Source organism: Leptodactylus fuscus, chromosome 3 (genome assembly GCF_031893055.1).
Source record: "Leptodactylus fuscus isolate aLepFus1 chromosome 3, aLepFus1.hap2, whole genome shotgun sequence".
Taxonomy (NCBI): domain Eukaryota; kingdom Metazoa; phylum Chordata; class Amphibia; order Anura; family Leptodactylidae; genus Leptodactylus; species Leptodactylus fuscus.
In genome coordinates this window covers 42,433,889-42,458,742 of record NC_134267.1, presented here as the reverse complement: position 1 = coordinate 42,458,742, position 24,854 = coordinate 42,433,889, and the positions used below count along the sequence as shown (strand labels likewise).

General features: G+C 40.9%; 1 protein-coding gene across 1 annotated transcript in view; it reads left to right on the top strand.

Moving 5' to 3' along the window:
* The window catches only part of CRIM1 (cysteine rich transmembrane BMP regulator 1), a 530,601-nt gene that overhangs the window by 216,425 nt on the left and 289,322 nt on the right, over positions 1-24,854 (top strand). Inside the window, exon 3 of the mRNA XM_075267494.1 lies at positions 22,264-22,506. Coding sequence (XP_075123595.1) covers positions 22,264-22,506 — 243 coding nt within the window. The remainder of the gene's footprint in view (positions 1-22,263; positions 22,507-24,854) is intronic.

Sequence of the window (24,854 nt, the reverse complement as noted above, 5' to 3'; positions counted from 1 at the left end):
GTGGAAACGCAGTTTTTTTTTGTTGCGGTTTTTGGAGCCAAGAATGGCTAAATTAGGAATGGGAAATTATATAGTAAGTTCTTATACTTCTACCTTATACTTAATCCACTCCTGGCTTTGGCTCAAAAAACTGCAGTAAAATCTGCCACCAACCAAGCTGCATTTCCGCAAAGTGGGGCCTTTGCCTTAAAGTTATAGTGTAGAAAGTGAAGCTCCAATTTGGTCTCTGGCTGCAAAAAAAGTTTCTTTAAGATACAGTAACCTAATATAATATTTGCACTGACTTTTAAAGGGTTGTCTCATAGCCAGAACCCCTATTGCTTACCTGGAGGTGACAGGACAAGGGCCATATACTACTGCAGTAACTGGAATAGGGATGATACAACATTAGGACACACATGTCTCCCATTGCTCTAAGTTACATCCAAGGGAACGCTAAGAAATAAGTAATTTTGTTGTCATGACACAGGTGACAAGTTTGGGATGACAATCTCTTATTTTTAGAAATATAATTGTAGTAATTTTTTGTGAGTCTTATCATTCATTTTCCCAGCATGCCTTGTGCTGATATCATATCTGTTTATGCCTGTGTGTAACAACATTGCGATTGTATCAGCTAATGCCCGCTGCGGCCACAACACAGATACAAGCGGCATTGTAGCATTGGCTCCGATGAGTTAATTGCTGCTTTCCCCCGTCACTGCCAGGGCTCACATCAATCACTGGCGCCAGGGCACAGACAATTCTGTCAATTCAATGAATTGGGCAGCTGACAAGTATTTTCTGAAAGGCACCTGACTTTCATTTACCGCTCCTCTTGTTCAGGCCACACTCCTAAAGCAGTCAAAAAGAGCGATGGCACACTCGCCTCCATCCATACCCGGGTAATTAATGGAAGGAGAAGTGAAGCAAATCTGTCAGGATCATTAAAATGCACTTTTGTTGGCAGCTTAATCGCAAATAAGAAAGAAGTTTTTTCACAGTCCGCAAACTATATAAACTAATAAACTTTCGTTCATTAGCCACGGCGTAGGCTCGCTCCACAGGCTGTGCGAGTGTGTTATACTGGCGACTGCTGGCATCTGCAGTATATGGCAGGAAACAGCAGGCTCGCCTCACATCAACATTTTCTAGTGCAATCGCCTTCATAAAAAATGTTTGCCAGCTGGATTTTTATCTCTATTTATTACAGGCAGAAAATCCCATTGCATATTTCTATATTCCGGAAAGCCTTATTAAAAGTGCTAGGACGTCTCGGATAACCATCGTCATGTAGGTCCAATGTCATAGATGGGGATCCCCACTCTGGGTTTGTTTGTATTAGACAATGAACCATTGCAGCTATTGTAGGGAACAATATCTCCATTATATAGCAATCTTCAGTAGGCATCCACAGGTAAAGCAAGGTCCTGTATACTTGTATTGGTGTGTCTATGAGGCCTAATACTACAGGTACATTACAAAGTAAATGCCAAGACACATCTCATGTTCAGGATTTGACATGGATTTCAGTTTCTGTCCTGGAATCCAATGCAATCCATTGGCAGTTCACTTTCAATGCGTATCAATGGGGGGTTTGTAATGCTATTTCACATGCACTGGGTAAAAAGTGTGTTTTGCAGAAAAATAAAGAAACTGATCCTAAGGGTAAGTTCACACGGGGTATTTTGGTCAGGATTTGGAGGCCGTATCCGCCTCAAAATACTGATCAAAAAGATGGCTCCCATTGAAATCAATGGGAGCCGGTCAGTTCTTTGAAGAAGAGGAACTTTGAAAAAAAGCGACATGCTCATTCTTTCAGGCGAATTTGCCTCGCGACATCTGCTTGAAGACACTCCCTCTCGACTAGGCCTAATCCGGAGCGGAGTACGCGACTGGCCGGCATCCAGTCGCAAGTACCTGTATTTTGGCCCGGAACCTGAGGCGGACCTCAGGTTTCGGACCAAAAACCCCCGTGTGAACTTACCCTTATGTAGATTGACCCGGTCAATGTGCTAATCTTCATGTGGATTCAGGACACATCAAACTCCATATCCACTACAGAAATCTGAGTCAGCCATGCATGCTGTAGTAAACGCATCAGATTTGTCTGAGACAACTTACCCTTCAGGACCCTTTCACACTAGCCGCGCAGAACATAGGCACATTATAGCGAGCGGAGCTTTTCACACGTCTGTTTATTTTCACTGTGAAAAACGTCATCTCCATGCAAGTCTATGGGGCTGTGAACAAAAAAAGGATAGTGTACGGACGTCATCCATGCCTTGTCCGTCTTTCATCCATTTTTTTTACATATTCATTGCTAGGTGATGCTAAAAAAATAAAGAAGACATAAAAATAGATGACATACAAATGTCACAGGGATCAGACACAGATCAAAAATGGAAACGTACAATTTCCATTATCGATTTTTTTTCATAGGGTTTAAAACAGATCATTCATATGAAAACAGGCAGAAACTGTGTAGAAATGCTGAATGACCACGTGTGTATGACGGACTACTATACAAGCCGTCAGTCTGGAGCCCGGACCACCTACAGTATATCCTGCACACACATCACACATATGTTGACAGGGGATTTAGTAAATGATGCATGCTTCACGGTATCCCGTTTGACGTGTGTAATATATCTCGATGTTACCTTATACATCAGACAATAAAACAGTATCTCATTCCTCCCCAAGTGTCTTTCCATAGATTACCGAGCTTCCCAGTACTCAAGGAGCGCCATAAAACAGAAGATTTGATCTGCTTGGTTTATGAGTCATAGCCAGCAGTATAAGTGTTAGGATGAATTACTTAATCTCAATTCTGTGACTGTAAAATGAGAATAGTTTCCATAAACACCTAATGCTATTTTCATGCATGCAGCAGACAGCGGATAGATCCCAGTCCTGGTCTCCACCGCATGAGAACAGCAGTTTTCTGCCATGAATGCTGTCATTTATGCATAGGCATGGCCGTCATATTAGAGTATTTCACTTCTCAGTGACTTGAAGATCTTTTTCTCTTTTTACAGCTTTGCTTCATCCATTGCAGGGGGCGAAAAATAATAGTGTAAGATGTGATTCAATATGGCAGCTGCTCAAACAAATCCACCACCAAGCAGAAGAGCATTGACAGTCTGATCCTTACTGTATTGGCCATTTGGTATATAGACATTATATATTGCAGTGTTTGTATACTGAATAAGGCTGGATGCACTCATGGTAGGTTCTGTTGCAGAAATGAATGTGATCACAAATCCGTTTCATTCACTTGAATGAGATTATTTTGGTGGACATGTGGATAGAAAGAGTCTACAGGTTCCATCTCAACAAAAGGACAATTGGAAAAAAACAATGTAACAGGACATCATGAAAATCTATTGAAAAGTTCAACTTATTCACACATTGCGGATGCAGACCTGGAATCTCTGTGATAACCTGTGGGCCCTGTTTTTTTTTTTTTTTTTTTTTTTTACACAGACCAGTATAGACCTGGCCAATTTTGCTGACCACAGAGTTCCATTAAAGTCTATGGGTCTGTAAAAATAATGGAGAGCACATAGATGCCTTCTGTGTGCTGTCTATATTTCACGGACCCACAGATGCTATAATGTATAGAAAGATAGATAGATAGATAGATAGATAGATAGATAGATAGATAGATAGATAGATAGATATCCCATTATTCACAGATGTGAATAAAAAACTGAAGCATACAACCCAAAAATAGCAGGGTGAAGTCCTGTCTGTGAGTGTCAGGGAGGCCTTATCTGTTTAATGGGTTCTTGTGACTGATGCCCCCTAGAGGCCTCTGCGACCTATTGAATACTCTATTGAACAATTTCTATGCCTGATATGTTTTTCCCCCCACTGTTTTCTGTGGAATGGAGTGGTGTAGCCTACTATGATATTCTATGATGTTTCTTGGTATGTGGAACAGACAGACATTATAAGGACACTTTTGGCCTCTGTCTATCTAATACAAAACCCAAAACACATGGCCCGAGAGTTGACTCAACCCTGCATGTTACATCTCTAATAGATGGGGTTAGGGGAACAATGATACATATCCTACTAAAGATGCCTACCTCGCAGAATATAAGGAAAGCACTCCTCATATACAACTAGATTACCAGGTCTATTGGGGTGCACTCTACATGATGTGAATGGGTTTTTACTGACACGTCGCACAAAACAGCTCCATGTAAGGCACCACATTATGGCTGCTGCATTACCTATGGTTCGGCTGACCTAAACTTAGATGTGTAGCACACCAATACCATCAAATCCTTATTCCCTGCACTATGTTCATTTCAGCTTTGGACTGGAAATAAATAATGTTAGTAGCTGGGGATTTCAGGGCAGGGTTTAGCACTTTGCTAGCTGCACCATAGCAGTGCCTCTGGGCCTTCCCAGGGTTACGCACCTTTTATATACTTGGTCTTAACAACTTTGGAAGGCAACTTTTCCTTTTTTGCACACTGTCAGTCCATTAAGCGGATGGGTTATGTACATGCACATTGTCAGGATTGAAGAAATAGCTTTGAGCTAGATTTCACCTCAAATCTCAGTGTTACATAAGCAGCATCAAAAGTAGCAGCACTTGAGATGCAGGTAGTCAGGTTTGTTTAAGCAGCTCCTGTAAAAATGTGAGACGCAGGGTGTGAGCGAGGTTCGCCTTGTCCTGATCTGTATGCTGAACACAGCTACAAGCTCCTGGAATTTTAAAGGCATAGAAATCTATGGTGATAATCTCCTGGCTTTAACAACAGGTCAGAAAGGATGTAAAATTACTGCAACTGATTTATTGCTTCCAATTGTGTTGATCCTCTATGATAGCAACTAGGAAGGGGTGAACCCTTCCTATAACAATAGGATTCCAGCTTCTATTATATTGTAGGCTGTAATATAGAAATAAGGATTGTTCTGTCGCTGCTAATGTCTGACACCTATAAATGAGCTGCCTATTACAGATGAGCGAGTACTATTCGAAACTCCCACGCACCCATAGGAATGAATGGACGCAGCCGGCACGCAGGGGGTTAAGTGGCCAGCCGCCGGAAAAGTCGGCGTGCCAGCCGCTTCCATTCATTTCTATGGGTGCGTGCTATTCGAAACGGCCGTTTGGAATAATACTCGCTCATCTCTACTGCCTATGCTTTGGTGCGACGTATTTGTATTATCATACAGGCGAAGGCCTGCTATATACTTGAGGGTTTATTCACACAGAGGAATTTGGCGCTAATTCTGGTGCGGAATCTGCGTCCGAATCAGTGCCAAAAAAAGCCTCCCATTGACTACAATGGACTCCGTTTTCCACACAAAACCCATTGAAATCAGTAGGAGGCTTTTTTCCCATTAATTTCAATGGTTTCTGTGCAGAAACGTAACCCGTTGTAGTCAATGAGAGGCTTTTTTTCAGCGTTGATTCTGATATGGATTCTGCGCCAGAATTAGCACCAAATTTCTCAGTGTGAATGGACCCTTAGGTAGCTGAGCATTTGACAGACTCCCCCATACACATTCACAATTGGCTCAACCAATTGCCTGATCCTTTCTCCCCAGATACCTGCTGTCAAGGGAGAGCTTTAAGAACCCCAATGCACATTAGATGGTTAACTAGTCCTGTTGAAGCCTAAAGATGTGCATTGGCCAACAGTGGGTGTGAATATAGACAGTCATGGCATGTACATTATTTTTATAGTTATGACTTTCTGTGGCTTCTTTCCATGGAAATATATGGTAGCCATGGGCAAAGACGGCCAAAGTACAAGATAGCTGTGTATCTCAGGAGACAATGCCAGTAGCACAGTATGAAGACGATAAACCATTTCCCTTATCTACATTTCTTTGGGAAGTGGCAACCTGTGGTGACCGATCAGGCAACCTGTGGTGACCGCATCCATCTGTGCTCTACATGAAAAGTCTACAAATGGAGAAGACTAGTTCTCTACACATTGGGCTACGTCGGGCAGAGTAAATGACAGCTTGTGCTCCTTCCACACCTGTGAATCCCGGAGAGGCCGTCTGTTGTTCTTTCCATACCTGGAATTATTCTAACCTTGAAGGTGTTTATATGTATTATTTACTCCCTCAATAAATCACTCCGACCTGCCGGCTGTTATAGCAATGATAAATGGTAGTTAGGGAAGAGGAACCGCTTTGTTGCTGGTTGATAGAATCCACATTGGATACCTGTAATTGGATTAAATTGGGGGCCTTGTGGCAGTGACAACTCTAAAAGCTCTGAGAAATATTGGTTATTGGCAATTTTTCCCTGGCAGCCCTATAAATCAACATTTTAACGATTCAATGCTTTTCTCAAGGATGGTATTTTAAGAAAAACAATGTTTTTTTTTCTTGTTTCAGAGGATTCCTACCATACTTCATTTACATTTCGTCTGAGAAAACGTAATGGTTATTGGTATAGATGCATTACAGGGTCCATTGGACTCTCTTCGAATAAAGCAACACTAACAAGGCCATTAGGTGGCGCTGCGCTTATAGTAAATTATGGTAATTGAAACCTAATATGAATATTTCCTATGGAGATTTGCCTTAAAGGAGTTGTACAACAAGTTTTCCCTTATCTACAGGGTATGCAACAGATGTCCGACCACAAGAATCCCAAGTACCCAAATTTGAAAGGATCGGTAGTTGTGCATGTCTAATGCAGCTCCATTTATTTCTATGGGTCACTGGAGAAAGCTGAGTGCTATGACTCCCTTATAGACATATTGAGCGCCAGTATGCATGGTTGACAGCTACCATAAAGGGGGCGCTCTACTTCAGTTCTCATGATACGTTTTGGTACCAGCAGTTGGACTATCATTGATCAGATACACAGAGCTTGCAATCTATTCTTGGTGTGTGGTGGAGAAACCTGCCCAGAGTAGAAGAATCCACCACCATTATTTTGCGGTTTTTTTTTTTTTTTTTAAAAATATTTCACTAGAATTTTTGTCTAAGTAAGTTTTTCTATATCTTATATTGATAATTATTATATGAGAAAATTCAACTGGTCTTTAACACGTGTCATTTTTTTTTTAGAATTGGAAGCTATTTTTTTTCATTGAAGCACACACAAATCAAAGCCTCAAGAACCTCAGAAGGGATGTATCTGCAGTTTTTTTTCTGAACTTGGCAAATTAGTTAGCAATTTCATAGTCAGCAAAGAACCCTCCTAATCTGCATTACCCATATATCTATCAACCCTGCAATTTTGTCCTTGAAATTATGCTGAACTGGATAGGAAGGTTTAATTCTGCATAAGCCGGGTCGTAAAGTCACAAAACCATGACAGTTTTTTCATCCATAGATCATCTCTAGGTCTCATACACATGGCAGGGCCATTGGCATGGAGCCTGTAGGAAGACACACGCACACAGTCCCTGTACTATAGAGCTATAGGAACGCTGTGCTCTGCCCTATAAGGGTAAGTTCACACAGAGTTTTTTGGTCCGGAGGCGGAGGCCGCCTCAGGTTCCAGACCTAAAACTGGTTAGCTGCGACTGAAAGTCGGTGCACTGCATCGGCATCCAGCACTCTGCTGCAGATCAGGAGCAAAATCACGGCCGCAAAATAACGCGGCATATACAATCCAGGCTCCCATTGAAATCAATGGGAGCGTATACGGCGCTCAAAATCTCACACGGCGTATACGTGCCAGGTCACGCGGCACGTTACTCTTAGGGTGCATTCACACTACGGATACGGTGACTGATTCTGAACGTTAAAACACGTTCAGAATCAGCGCGTATAAAGCACATCCCATTCATTTCTATGGGAGCCGACATACGAGCACTCCCCATTGAAATGAATGGGCTGCTTTTTACTCTACGAGCGCTCCCATTGAAGTGAATGGGAAGAACTCGCGTGTACGACTCGGACTGAGCCGAGCGCCGGGCCCCTTCACACGGTGAGCCGTACACGCGAGCGCTTCCCATTCACTTCAATGGGAGCACTCGTAGAGTAAAAAGCAGCCCATTCATTTCAATGGGGAGCGCTCGTATGCCGGCTCCCATAGAAATGAATGGGATCTGTTTTATACGCGCTGATTCTGAAAGTGTTTTAACGTTCAGAATCAGTCACCGTATCCGTAGTGTGAATGCACCCTTAACAGTGATTGTAGGTGAGAATACCTCTTATGTGTGATGTGCCACAAACTATAGGGCCCCATAATCTTCTGTGAAAGTCGTATCAGGTTTCATACTTAAAGGGCTGGTTCCACAAACAACCTCTTTTCTCGGTGTGGGGATAAGCAACAGGTTTCTGTGTTCCGCTGCCATTCCATCCAAATCGGGGGACACAAATGCCCCTTCATGGCAATGGTCAGGGTCCCAGCGGTCGAAACCCTGACGGTCAGACACTTATGCCTTATTTTGTGGATAGGTGATAAATGTTGTTAGTGTGACAACCCCGCTGAGCTGGTGCTATGTGAGGATTGGATGACCTGTGTCATGTGTAGTGATATCGGTGTATTCATTGTGCGGTATAGTAGTCACCGTCACATCTTTTGCTTTTGTTCCTCCAGGATTAACACTATACATCATCACAAATTGTACCTTTCCAATAGTCAAGTAGCCGTAGCTTGTACGACACAATAACATGAAAGTGCACAATATTGCTTTTTTCACTTTATTTATTATTATTGCTACATTTTGAAGATGTCCTTCAAGCAAAATAGATGTGCTTTTCCTCAAAATGTGGTATATATTTACGATGGCATGGGGCTTTGAGCTTCACTTTGAATATAAGAAGTGGAAACAGATGGAGAGCATAATTGAAAAAGCATTACATGGTTAAGTGCACCTGTATTATTACCGCTGTGATATACATTGTGAGTGAACTTGGGCTTTAATAGACCCAGAGCACAGAGAAATCCACACGAGGGAACATGATGCATACATTAAATGACTCCATTAACAAACTGCTTAAAGTTTGACACTGTCTGTACTCTGTAGAAGAAGCTGCTATAAAAAGATAGAGCCTACTACATTCATTCCTCCAAGACCTGACCCTTGTTTTCTTATCCTGTCACTACAGATGTGAAAGGAAAAGACATATCGGTGGGAGGTTTTTAAGAAAGGGCAGAGGTCCAAGCAATAAAACTTCATTAAGTGCACTTACTGTAACCTTTCTGTACACTCCTTGTGCCCTATAGACAAATGTAGATAGCATTAAGGTGAATACACTGAGCAGACATCTTCTTCTGGCGACTTGCAGACTGGCTTTCTTGTGTGACTCCGATGCCCGAGAACGATTTTGTGGAGAGAGATTTGTTTGGAAACACATTTTGTTAATGTTTTGGGGTTTTTTTGCTATGTTATTAAGGAATATTATGTTTAGTATTTTAATAAATATTAAAAAATAGTTTATTACTCACAGAGACACTAGGGGTGATCGATGAAGACTGGTGTATTGAATGCTGGTCTTCATATCTGGTGCCAGAGCAGAACATGTCTCATCTATAACAAGGTTCACGCTTGCTCATAAATGAGGCACATCAGGGCTGTGCGCATGCACTGAAATTTCAGGCATCTTTTTAGGAAATCGTCAAGGGCAGTGCGGTGTCGTAATAAGTCACATTTTACGCAAAAAAAGGTGACTTTTCATGGCATGTTTGTAAGAATACTGGCTTAAAAGGCAGAATGTATCTAACCTACTATACTTAAAGCTTTTTTGCTTGTGTTGTCCTTTACAGAGATATTCCCATTGCAGAGAATTGTGGCGTCACCAGAGAATATGCCATAATTGTCTGATTGGTGCTTTACAGATTGCTGTGTGGCTTTCTCCACGCATTTCTGTGGGATTTACAAAACAGCTATGACCCCCATTCTCTACATAGATGAGATGCAGGACCCAGAAGTGGATGAACCACAAATGCCTGTGTTGAGAATATTCCTTTAAAGGGGTAGTCCCATCACAAGGATCTTATCTATACCGCTAGTTTATGTGGATTTAAGACTTTTCCTAAATATATTGCTTTATCAAAACTGCTTTGTTTGGCCGCTATCTTAATTTATTCACTTCATTGTTTATACTCTGTTTCCATAACGATGGGCCCGGTGCTGAGCTTATCTGCTAGGTTCACAAGTGGCTGAGTGCATGGCAGCAACTTTGAGCTGTATATGTATCTGCCACAGACAAGTAACTTAGCTGCCTGCTCTCAGGGAGGGAGGGGGCTGAGTGCTGGGAGCAGCTCTGAGCTGTGTATGTCTCTGCCACAGACATGTAACGTAGCTCCTGCTCTCAGGTGGGGAGGGAGGGGGGGGGGCTGAGTGCTGGGAGCAGCTCTGAGCTGTTTATGTCTCTGCCACAGACAAGTAATGGAGCTCCTGCTCTCAGATAGGGGAGGGGGGAGGTGAGCGCTCCAGGTATTTCTGAGCTCTTATCTCCTGCTCTTCCACTTATCAGTTGGTTTAATTGAATTTGGTTGATAAGGGCTGAGATAGGGAGTCCGTTACCTCTGTATGTAATGCAAACTGACTTGTATCCAGCTCTGCTACATCAGCTTCTACATCAGCTTCATACTGTGGTAATTCATTTACAACCAATCCTTCATTACTGAATGCAAACATGTACTGCTATGAAGACAGATAGCAGAGCAAGTGAAACCCCGCCCACCAATGTACCAAGAAATCCAGGAAGTGAAGAGAGCACACAGTCTGCAAATGGTTGAACAGGCGAGTTAGGAATACCCCTTTAAGTACTTGAACATTTTATCAGCAGTGACTTGTGATTCACCTGCATTGAGGCTATAGGACGCTGAAGTAGTTTATTTGCACTTCAGCTGTAGAGATACTAAGTTGGACTCAAGAATGAGCTACAACTATTCCCTGTATTCATTTCCCAGATTCTTTTAAAAGTGCATCAAAATATGGATTAGAAAACAAACCCAAAACCTACAACTGTCTAAATATTACAACAAAGAATAAAAAAAATAGAAGATAGATAAAAATTGTTAATTATGTCTGCAGGGTGTTGGATGCTTTTCACTGTGTGGTTGTTTTTGCTATTGGCAGTTTTACATAAAGGCTTACAGCATCTGTACTGAGCATCATTGTCAAACTATGTCTATTACGCTAGTTTATTATTTTCTACTATATGGATATATTTAGGTTTCTAATTTAATGGGGTTTTCTCATAAGCAACAGCCCCTTCCAGAGTGTGGTGCCTGAGGCGATCTGATTTTGCCAGGAGGAACCATGGCTGCTGCAGGAAAGATGTAATGTTACTTGGCAGCCATGTAGATTGATGGCAATCCATGCAATACAAGGACAGCTCAAGTTCAGCATAGTGGGGATTCTAGTACTCATTGAAAGGGTAGTCTACCATATATATATATATATATATATATATATATATATATATATATATATATATATATATATATAATCTCACATCTCTATACACTGGTAAGTGACTGGTGAAGTTACGACAGTCTCACCATCTTTCAAGTCAATAGGTCTGGCTGGCAGTATTGTTCCGGGCTGCTACAGAAAATATACAACTGTTGTAGTCCTAGTAATCCATGATTCCTGCAAACAGCTGATCGGCAGAGGTGCTAGGAGCCGGACCCTTGCCAACTTTCTATTGGGTAGGTCATGAATAGAACATTCCTGGACAAACGCATTGAGAAAATTGAGTTGGAGATACCGTATGAGACTAGACTAGACTATAAAGACAGACAATAAAAAAAAGTTGTCATTTTCTGACAAATGTATGTAAGAAGAAAGTTTTCTTGATCAGTTTTGCGCTGACAGGAGACATGGAGCTGCTGACTGTTCTCTTCCGGATTTCCAGATGTTCATCATCGCTGTTGGTCTTTAGTCTTCCTCTCTTTGGTTATTGTCATTTTACTAGTGACTGGCTTTTCCTTCTGCCATCACCACTGTGAACCCTTCCATTTAAATCGCGGCAGCAGAAAAACTCTTTCAACTTTGTGCGATGACGTTAAATATTTATACCTCACTTCTTCAAATGCATCAGTCGGCGGACTTTGATTTCTAGCCGGTAGTTGAAGGTATATCAAGTTTCAGCTCTCCACTTTGTATGATAAAGCCGAACATTGAAGTGTAGTTTTCCAGGGTGAGTCTGACTCTTGGGGTTATCAGGTCTTTACTGTTGCAGTGGCTTCTTCTATGAGCTCCTGTTTATTGGTGTCCCCTGTCAATAGATATGCAGGTGTTTCCTTCGCTTCTGACTGCCAAGCCTGAGCATTGATCAGTGTTTCTTTGCGAGTAATGATCTAAGACGCTTTTGAAGGTATATGGCCATATGATGTGCCGCGCTCGCTCTCCTTCTCTTCTACTAATAGTCTTTTTTAAGTGTAGATACTGTGGTAAGCGAGTCTCCGCCTGGAATTCTCCGAATACTCATACCCTGGGCATTGTTGAGTTTGCCTACATGTGGGGTAGTAAGGACATTACACCTCACCGCCATGACTTATTGGTAGAATTAGGTGGAGTTCCCACCTTCCCATTACAGATTCTATTAAACAGGTTTTTTATTTTATTTTTTTTTAATTGGATCAGTCAGATAAAATATGTTGCACGTTGTGTGAGCAGGTTTAATAGAGCAGCAGGTGCGGAGTAGATTGATATATTGTTTTATGGGAAAACCGGTATTTTATTCATTTGTATCGTTGCTATTTCTATACTTCGAATCAGACTTCTTGGCATGGGGGTGGTCAATGATTGACGGCTATCTATGGTTAGAAATAGAAGGCTGTCAATCACTGATAGAACCGCCCTCATGACTGGGTGTTACTAAGCAAAGATATTCAGCAAATTGATCAAAATACAAGTTATACGGTATCTTTTTTTTCTAACAAAACAATATATGACTTTGTTCAGCTCCTGCACTATAATAATATGATGGTTGCAGATTAGTTTGCATTTTCCATGTGGCAGGGTTTCCTTCAATCTGCCCTTCCCCAACCATTGCCTGTAATTGACCGCTATCTCTGTATGTATGCTCATAGACACTAACCTGTGACTGTGACTACTATATAGAGCCCATGAGAATTGGAAGGCGGTTGCACTTGTTGCCTCGCAGCGCTGGATTCTTGGGTACCACATCTGGATGGAATTTGTATGTTCTCCAGTTTCCTCCAATGCTCCATAGACATACATGAGCTTTATTGTTTTCTAATCCTGGAAAGCAGAACCTGATAGCAAAATATGAAATGTGATTCACAACTACAATGGGAACTCTGAGCCAAGAGGAAATTCAGGAGGCATAAAAACGGAGCACAGAGAAGCAAGGTTTGCTCGAGTTCTCCATTCTTACTCGCTGATAGTCACAAGGTAACATGGAGGGAGTGGGACGAAGGGTTACTCAGTTGTGTTATCTTGTAAAATGTGACAGATGATTTTCCATAAGCAAAAACAGTCTGGATTCCGAAGTCTATTGCGGAATAGGGACTGTTATGACTGCTACTCTATATGTAATGACTTCTCCCACAGTAAAAACATCTCATCTGTACTGAGGATAAGTGGCACGTGTCTGCTTGGTGGGCTCAATCATGAGAATCTTGAGAAGTGGGGTTCCTTATGGGGGCTTGGTTCATTGTGCTCACTGCCGGTCTATCAGACACTTATCATCTTGCTTATTATTAGAAAACCCCTTTAAGGCCCAAATTTTAAATATTTCATTACATCTATATTTACGTGAGGATTACAGATGGTTCTCAGAGGTCTCCAAACAGAAATACAGTGTTTACTTGCTTCTTTTATTGAGTAGATGAGTCCCTAACCTTTATCAGACACTATAGGTGTCCTTATGGGGCTATTTGGGGACTAAATTGTACCTATTTCTGGTCCGGGATATTTCCGTGCTGCCAGCAGGTTTCCAGCTGGTATCTACTTGCAAACATGGGAGGTGGATTGACGCGAATGCTGAGTGCTGGTTCTGATCATGAATCGATAACCCTAAGCGCGGCCCTGAAAGTACGGAAAAAAGTAAAACGCGGTCCCCAGATCGCCCATTTGATGGATGTGTATTTGCATATTATGACTCTGAAATACATGGAAACTGTGAATAAATGCATGGACAGACTCCTCGAGACTCCTTACATTCTATTTATACTTTCTCTGCTCTTCCAAGGAGATTAAACCCTCTGATTAAGTTACTTCACTGAGGTAGCAATAAAGATCCTCAGCAGCCAGCCTTGGCTTCTTCGATAGGATGTGAACTGCAAACATTAGAATAGTACAGAGAAACCAAAGAGCTGTTTGCTTTTCTAAATACTTAAATGATGTTCTGTATCAGCGTAGCTTTCCTGACAAACTGTTTATCTAGGGATCATTTCACATCAGGTGGAAGTGCGCCAGCGTGCGAAGAACAGTCAATAATGGGATCTCTATTATAGGTTGGAATAGCCAAACGTCATAATCATTAGATTTATTTATGCCCTATTTGCAACATTTGGAATGAAAAGCAACATTAATAAATGTATTGTCGGTCAGGTGTCTGCGCTATACAAGTAGACTTTTCTCTATGGTTATGCCTACAGGAGTCCAGGAAGCTGCGAGATATGGAGGGGCACTTGTTGGGGTCTCCGCTGTAAAAGACCTGCAGATACTTCTAGAGTTTATTTAAGCACTAAGCTTTATCTTTAAATAAACCGTAGAAATATCTGCATTATACGTTCCTTCTCCGTGTCCTTCTGTCTGGTTTTAGGAGTGTGACATTATTTTAGGCGACAAATATAGATTGTTATAGTGCAGACAGCGTAACAGTGTGAGCCTAATAGAGTATCCAGACACCTTGCACACATACACAAACTTTACCTGCTTTATTATATAACTCAGCAGTGCTGCGTAGTGTTGACCCACAGGGCTGCTTCACCCGCAGATGTTTTAGTTCGGTTGTAATCCACACTACATATTGAGTTTTACATGTTACTCGCTGTATCACAGCAATGTTCTTTGGGCTATAAGACTGCATGTAGCGCCTTGCGTTCATTTAATGTATACTATTACCAATGAGTCAGAAGAAAATACAGGACAGTTTGATACAATTTTCACTGGCAAAGCAAAGGAAGAAAAGCAAATGCACTAGTATATATGGCTTTGCTACATGCAGGGGCCCTATATGGTGCTCAGGTGTTCATATCATAGACCTCTAGGCACTGTGTGAACCACCAATGCCATCCGTGAGGCTCTGTATTTTTCTCTAGGAGCAATGCTAAGGAATCTTGCAATTCCTTGTAACACAGACATTACCTCTAAGCGTATGTTTAGATTTTTTGTAGTTTTTGGAAATCTGCCTTTAATTATAGTACAATGCACGTGTGCTATAGGTCTTGTATTTGCAGTAAATCTGTTGAAGACTTAAAGGGGGCTTCTCACAAACCTTAGTGTAACATTCCTAATGTTTAGACATTTCTTGGTTCACAAGTATCATTTTTAGCTCCTTGCTTCTACTGCGGATGCTGAAACCTTTCCACGCGCTTGCGCCAGGTATGGAAAACAGTGTATACGCTGAAAAAGTGGGATCACAAGAGGGGTAGCCAGCTCAGAGCAGACGCTAGCACCTGCACATGTGTGACCATAGATATGACAGCACTTTATGGTCATATTCGTGGCAATATACAGATACATTAGGAATACAGAGAGCAGGAGTAGCGAGAATTGAGAAAGGCAGCAACATTTCTAGTTACTTCCAATTGAGAAATGATTTATATTTACATTGGCTATGTATTTAAATAAGAAATGGTTTGTGGGAAAAATCCCTTTAAGGAAATATTGCAGTGTGTGAACCTGGTTTAACATACAAGCTTACACCACTGAAAAAGATTTATTGTATGGAAAAAAAACAATGTATATCAAAAAGAAACAAATCTTCATTTTATTAATAATTAATATAAAATACATAGGCTCAGACATAAATAATGCTACGGTACAAGGCACAGGGTCAAGATGTAATAATCCGATATTGTATGTACAGTGACTGTGATACCAAAACCTCACCCCCTGGAGACCCACGGGTCTAAACCCCCCCCATTACAAGCATGAATCATACAATATAATGAATAATAGATAGAAACACAGTGGTATGAGTATATATATATATATATATATATATATATATATATATATATATATATATATATATATTATGAAGGACTGTGGTGCAAACTAGACTAAATAATAAAATACACAAATAGTAGGAAATATAATGGTATCTACTACACAGCAGTTCAAAACATGTATACCTACAGCCATAATGGAATACCCATCCAGGGAGAGGATGGCGCTCATTGCCGACGCGCGTTTTGCCAAAGAGATGACTTCATCAGGAGGCCACAGTGACGGATTATTGCATCTTGATCCTGTGACTCGTAGAATTATTTATGTCTGAGCAGATTTTATATTAATTATTAATAAAATTAAGATTTGTTACTTTTTGATACATGTTATTTTCCATGCAAAAAATCTTTTCGGTGGTGTGTCTGTAGAATTGTACGGGATTTTTTTGTGTATTTGTTGAACCTTTTTTGGTGATATGAACATACGAGCTTGTTGGGTATATAGGAAAACAAAAGCTACAGAGCTCTTCCATTCCCAGGGATGAATAGCAGGTTGCAACAAAAATAGCTGTCTGTATTTCTAGTCTGGTAGTATAAATAGGTGCTGCTTCTTTCTGGGATATAATTGTGTGAAATGAATTCACCCGTGGCGTATTACCTGAAAGGTTAGATTGCCTCTTGTGTTTAAAAATAAAATGCAGTTTAATAGAAATTACTCTCCTGTTCCACAGCCGATACTTCTGGCATATATATTCCGAAAGGAGATAGGTTAAAAAGGAAGAGAATCGCACATTACCGCCTGTGTCTGCAGAATTTCAAATACTCTGCCATTTTCACAAAAATAGGAGCGCATTATAAATCTAGCGCTCGCTCGTAATATGCTGCTGAAAGTTTTTTGTCGCAAGCTCTAAAAGCAAATGCAGTGCTGCATAGAAGCAGCATATTAGCATGGAGGGGAGAGGAGCCTGTACAACTCATTGAGATTTCTGATACATGGCTTGACAGCGCGCTGCTGAATACACAAGTACCAACAGTTTGGGATTCAGATTTGATTATGTCCCTGATCTATGATGTTCTCCTGTTTCCAACTCATTTGCTGCTCATTTCAAAAAGCATTAGTGGAAAGGTGCAGTGAAGACTGTCTTCTAGTTACTTCAAGTCTTCAGTGCTCACCTAACATAACATCAGTGATATTTGTGCGCCCATGAATCATACTTAAAAAGGATGGCTTATTCCGCCGTTGTCAGGATGACTTGTGTATTCTGCAAATCCTTCATTGTGGGTTGAGCAGAGGGAAACGGTCACATTTGTCTAAATGAGATTATGTTAATACTATTTAATGATGGATAGATGGGTAAATAGATGATAGATAGATAGATAGATAGATAGATAGATAGATAGATGAATGGAGAGACGGATGGATTGATAGATGGAGAAATGGTAGATGAATGTATTGTTTGGTAAATGGATGCATGGATTGAGGAATGGATAGATGATAGACAGATGGATTGATAGAGGGATGGATTGATAGGTGGAGAGGTGATAGATGGATGTATTGATTGATAAATGGATGGACAGGTGATTGAATTGATGGATGGATAGATGGTAGAAAGGTAGCTGGATGGATAGATTAATAGATGGATGAAACATGCATGCATACAATAACAATCTATCTATCTAAGCTCATAGTTGGAATGAAAATGCTTCCCCCAGCATGTCCTTGCCATGTCCCCTTTAAAGAGGCGTAGGTTGTGCGAAACACCAGTTGGCACAATTTATGTCACTATTGACATCTAAAAAGACACAAACACAAGGTTTATAGGCTTAATACCTCAGAAAACTGATATAAAATATAAATATGCATACACCCAAAAATAAATTTACAAATACATATAAGAAATATAAAGATTCCTAATAAAAAAAAAAAAAAAAAAATATATATATATATATATATATATATATATATATATATATATATATATATATATATATAATATATATATATATACACACACACACACACACACACACACACACACACACACACACACACACTATAACTCATAGGTAAATGTCAAATAAAAAGATAGAGATGACATGTGATAGATAGTGGTAGTGAGATAGATAGTCATAGACATGAGATAATAAGGAAAGGTAGTGATGGTGAAAGAAAAAAGAGCCAAATCATCATGGGTAAACAATATAGAGAGATAGTCATAGATATAACATAGATAGTCATAGATATGAGAGATAGATAGATAGATAGATAGATAGATAGATAGATAGATAGATAGATAGATAGTGTCAGCGTCTGCAGTTGCTAGGTGGGGTGGCATAGACACACAAGTCCAGTTTCTTTAGTCCAAAACAAAGGTAGAGTTTTATTTTCACCAAAAAGGTAGTGCAGCAACAAAAGGAAACAATACAAAAATAAATCCCTGCCCGGCTAGGCTCTAACTGAACATAGAATAGGTTACCTCACCTAGAATAACAGAAATCAGAAGCCAGTTGAATCACTCAGGACACAGCTCCAAAAATATGACCTATCTGTTGGCTCTGCAGTCAAACTATGCCAAGAGTCTGCTGCTGGAGCTGACTTGTTAAGCCTGCTTGATGAGGAGACTCTCTGCGGCTGAGTCACTGCCGGAACATCCCCAAAGTGTGGACTGGAGGGGGGTGGAATGACAGGTCCCACTACCAACCTACCTGCCATTCCTAAAAATCCAGCCCAGTACTGAGCATTTACCAAACTGCTCAGCAGACGAAAGTTATCTGCTGAGAACAAACATTCCTTCTGGAGTTTTCTCATCTCACCCACTTTAGTAGTCTGGGTGACATGTACACCTCCTTCATTACCTGACCAGCTATTGGCTTACGATAGATAGATAGATAGATAGATAGATAGATAGATAGATAGATAGATAGATAGATGAAATAGTCATAGATATCGATAGCTACTCATACCTGCATACATTTATCATTCCTGTTAAGCAGCGTTGGGACATGTATAACACATAGAAGACTGGTAACATTGAAAATGCTGAATAGAAATCTTAACATTATACAGAAGAAGGAGCCAAGTTTTAGAACTTGATGTTGCACTCTGAGTCCCCTCATGCGTGTCTTTCTGATATGTAAAGGGTGAACGAGACATTTTAGGAGCATCCTGTTTTTCTCCAGTGAGTTCTGTGCGGCTAAGTCTGCTGACATCAGCTGGTTCTCCCTCAAGGGCACAGAATAGCCATACTGAACCTGTTAACCTATGAGGTAGATTCTATTAGCATATATATTGCTATGACCATCATTATTAATATTAATGACTTAAGGTATGACTGTTTGCACCCGTCAGCTTAATTGCAAGTTCTCAATGTAAAATGGTCATAATACTTGTCATCTCCAAGATGAAGAAACGACTTGTTTTCATGCAAGTTCATGTAATATTTCCTTTAGTATTAAGTTCTCTTTATAAGGTAAGATCCAGGAATATCATGGTATCTGCTGCCCTCGCTAGCCCCCAGCGACCACCAGCATGAGACACGTCCTGGACATGAGGCCAGATGTGAAATGATTCCCCATCTTTCCCTGAATGTATGTATTTTCATGAAACGTGGGTATGTAGTGGTTATACATGACCAATAAAATAATCCCTAGCCCCATGGTCGTTCAGGTTATCATGGCGTCAGGTTACAAGACTTTCAGCATACATGGGTTTGGCCTGGGTCGCGGTAATGTGAATCCACATTCATCTTACAATAAGCAGACTGCTTATACATCTTTAATCTTTATTATTTTGGGCTGATATTAACCAGTTACTAGTTATCCGTAGAGATATGGTGTAAACGTGCGATGGTCATCCCAGAGACAATTATTATTGTAACATGACAGACACTATGCAAGTGCTGATATGACTGTTTATGCAGCTCTTATATCTCTCAACTGCACACCCCAAACAAGGTGTGAATAGAGTCTGTTTGTTTTCTTCTTTTCCTCCTTAAAAAGGCATGCTTAAAAGGTTTGTTCAGTTTCAGCAAATTAATGTGGTTGTTTGTAGAATGGTAGAATGAAATTTTTCCAAAATTCTTTCTGTATCAGTGCCTTGCAGTTTTTCGAGCTCTCTACTTGTTGTCATTCTTTGTTTGCTATTAGTGGATAAAATTCCATCCATGGTCATGTGATGGACAGCGGTGCATGGTTTGTTACAGTCACAGCTCAATAATCTGACATCTGTCTTGTCCCAAGCTGAATCACATGACCATGACCTGTCCATCATGTGACCAGTCCATCACATGACCATGACCTGTCCATCACGTGACCAGTCCATCACATAACCATGACTAGTCCATCACGTGACCAGTCCATCACATGACCATGACTTGTGCATCACATGACCAGTCCATCACATGACCATGACCTGTCCATCACATGACCATGACTTGTGCATCACATGACCAGTCCATCACATGACCATAATCTGTCCATCACATGACCAGTCCATCACATAACCAGTCCATCACATAACCAGTCCATCACATAACCAGTCCATCACACGACCTTGACTTGTGCATCACATGACCTGTCCATCACATGACCTGTCCATCACATGACCTGTCCATCACATGACCTGTCCATCACACGACCTGTCCATCACACGACCTGTCCATCACACGACCTGTCCATCACACGACCTGTCCATCACACGACCTGTCCATCACACGACCTGTCCATCACACGACCTGTCCATCACACGACCTGTCCATCACACGACCAGTCCATCACACGACCAGTCCATCACACGACCAGTCCATCACACGACCAGTCCATCACACGACCAGTCCATCACACGACCAGTCCATCACACGACCAGTCCATCACACGACCAGTCCATCACATGACCATGACTTGTGCATCACATGACCAGTCCATCACATGACCATGACTTGTGCATCACATGACCAGTCCATCACATGACCATAATCTGTCCATCACATGACCTGTCCATCACATGACCTGTCCATCACATGACCTGTCCATCACATGACCAGTCCATCACACGACCAGTCCATCACACGACCAGTCCATCACATAACCTTGGACCAATTTTTAATCCACTGGAAGGAAACAATGACAACAAGCAGAGATCTAGAAAAATGTGAGGAATACAGAAAGAATACTGTAAAATTGTATAATTTCTTATTTTACAAACGGTAATATTCATTTGTTCAGTTGGATAACCCGTTTAACCGTACTGTATACCAAAATAGTTACCATTTAATGTCATTGCATATATTAATAGATGCTAAACTGTGAAGTGTGTGCCTAAAGGACACTATTTGGGCATACGGTTGAAGCAAGGCTTACCAGGACTCATTACGCACTATGGGGGGTTTTGTCTTTTGTTATCTTCTGAGGTTGGTTGTCGCTGCACAGAAAGTTACCTTGCTGTAGACCAGGGATAGGGAACCTTCGGCTCTCCAGCTGCTGTGAAACTACACCTCCCATCATGCTCCAATCACTTCCATGGGAGTTCCAAGAACAGCAGAGCGAGTATGCATGCTGGGAGTTGTAGTTTTGCAATAGCTGGAGAGCCGTACGTTCCCTACCCCTGCTGTAGACAGTCCAGTTAGAGTAGCGCTACATCTGTAAAGACATCCAGTTCAGTTCAGTACTTGAAGACATCCTTGACTAAGGCAAAGAAAGAAATGTGTAAGCACTCAGTGTTTCCCATCAAGTGCTGGCACATTTCTGCCATAGAAACCTATGGATGTGTCACAGCAGATATGTGAATATTTTTTCTCTTGATCAAATGTATCTTCTAGACATGGCCCCAAAATGTGGATTGAATAAGGCCTTAGGCTCTGTCTTACCGCCCTGTAGCCGACCAATGACATACTGTCACCATGTAGAAGGAACTTTACCTTGTGGGAATTTTTTGTCTGATGTTTCATCCACAAAATGTAAAAGAAGTTTACCAGAAGAGAATTCATCCTTCACACAGTGTAGTCCACCATGTATGGCCAGTGTGAATGACTATCCGCTAGTATACACTGTATTGTATATTGTATATGACGGCATTGCTGAAATTACTCTTCATCAGGCGTCACAGATTCCACCAACCATTGGCCTACTTCTTTATAAGAAGATTGTCCAGCTAAAGTCTAAGTCTTTCCATTCACTTAGGTTGATCCAGAAACTATCCAGCTGGGTTATCTAAATGCAATCTCTGCCATCTTTTATTCCAGAGGAAAAGCCAGATTGCTCTACGGCCCGATGTGAAGTGCAGTTTTCCCCACGATGTGCAGAAGATTCAGTCCTCATTGAAGGTTACGCTCCACCTGGGGAATGTTGTCCACTGCCCAGCCGATGTGTGTGCAACCCAGCAGGATGCTTACGGAAAGTCTGCCAGCCCGGCTACCTAAACATCGTTGTGTCCAAAGCATCAGGCAAGCCAGGGGAGTGCTGCGACCTCTATGAATGCAAACCAGGTAACACAGCCCAATTCTTTTTACCCCCTTGGCACAAATCCATTTTAATGCTTCTACTGTATAAAGACAAAGTCTCCAGTAATGGCAGAATTTACATCACCACCGACACCTCCTGCATTATCCAGCTCACACCAAAGTACTTGTGACTGTTTAAGTGGAGCTGTTATGCGCGTTTCTTTCAGCATCCACATAACCTCCTTAAGGTGTGATCTTTGCTAATGAAAAGTGTCAAGAGTTTACTACACAATAATCTGTACCCTATTCAGTTTTTATGTAACTCGCATTGTCCCTTCACCATTGCAACGGCGTTTAACCCAGCGCGAAAGTAGATTCTGCTAAATTACCAAATGTAAAGATGATTTTGCAGCGTTTTATTGTAGAAGACGAGGCTTAAACACACAATTAATGTTTCTGAGGTTTCAAGGTAAAAAGCTTTTGAGTGCAGAAAATTAAATTGCATTTACAGGGAAAAGGAATGCACTGGAAATTACACCTTAGACCCTGGTATGTAGCCTTATAAATGGCTCCTAATAACAAGCGCTTTTACACCATAAACAATGGAGACTTTAATAAAAGGGTTTCATAAAAATGTGGATTGCAGTTCTGACCATTAAATGAGATGTTGACATCAAATGTGTTACAACAATGTGCTACGGCTTCAGCAATAGAAATATCCGCAATCAAAATAATGTGTGTGTATATATATATATAGAGAGAGAGAGAGAGAGAGAGAGAGAGAGAGAGAGAGAGAGAGATAAATGGACACAATATACGCAAGCAATACCTGCAATTACAGTGTGAAAAATTACATTCAGCTAAACAAGGGGGTACAGGGCTTCAGCCCATTATAGTGCTAAATAACAAGACATCACATATATGTGTGTGTGTATATATATATATATATATATATATATATATATATATATATATATATATACAGATCTATATAGTATTTACAGTTCATATGATACAGTAAAACAATCCAATTTTATGTCAGGAAAGAGAAGAAGCATCAGGTACCAGTAAAGGCTTTACCCCGAGCAGTAGTAGTTATGAGTCAGTAAGACAAACCTTCAACTCCGGCGATGTCTCAGACTTCAGATATAACTTATTTACAAATGGAGTCTAATCCAGTTTCCAACAAACCTATCGCATCCAAATTACATGAGTGTCCTCCGCAGGTCTGCTGATCTGAACTCACAGTATTATAGCTCTCTATGAGATGTGACCTCAGATCAGTAGAACCGTGGCTTGGCTCGGAAACTTGTGTGTAATATGGGCACAATTACACGTTAAAGGGGCTTTGTCATTGGGAAAAGTCATTTTTAACTAATCACATCCTTGCATAGGCTTTAGAAAGGCTATTCCACACCTACCTTTAGTATGTAGATTGCCTCAGTGGTTTCTGAATAAGTCCGTTTTTATTCATATGCTAATGAGCTTCCAGCCAGCACAGGAAGTTCCCAGCAGCACTCGTCTCTGCTATTATCTCCCATGTGTGTGTGCAAACAGGAAGCTGAGTCATCAGCAGCAGCAGCCTGTGCTGTATACACCCATAGGAAACAATAGCAAAGAGGGTTCATGATGCATCGTACACCCAATCTAATTAGCATATGAATAAAAACGGACTTATTCAAAAACCACTAAGGCAATTTACATACAAAAGGTAGGTGCGGAATAGGCTATTCCACACCTACCTTTTGTATGTAAATTGCCTCAGTAGTTTTTGAATAAGTTTGTTTTTATTCATACGCTAATTAGCCTCCTCCGTGCACAACGGAAGTGTCTGTGTGCACCCTCTATTGACTATGTGTGTGAGAGCAGGGAGGCTGCTATGCTGATAATACATAGAGAAGAGCAGACACAGACACTTCCAGTGCAACAGAGTTGGAGTAGACACATTTGTGGTAACTTCAACTTTACCCAAAACTATCCAGGACTTCATGACTCCGCAGACTTTATGGTATGCCTGATTGTCCATAACAATAATAATTGTAAATTCACAAAAAATAATAAGATCTAAAAAGGTTGTTGAGGATCTTTAGTCATCATGTATGACTATTATCATTGGTTTTGGTAACTATCGGTGCAGGGAAAAAATGATCTGGTGAAGAATGTGGAAGTAATAACATCAGATACACCAAAGGGGTTTAAAAACCATCAGAGGTGACTTAAAATGACTGTGTAGAGAAGCTTTAAAGGGAATGCCCAATGTGCAGGCAACATAGCATAAAGCAAGATGAAATGAGCGCATCCATTAAGCTATGGGAAAGCTCAGCTCCTTCTTCTCTATAACATGCATTCCACATAATACCATATTATTTGTGTGTATATGATCCTTGTGATCT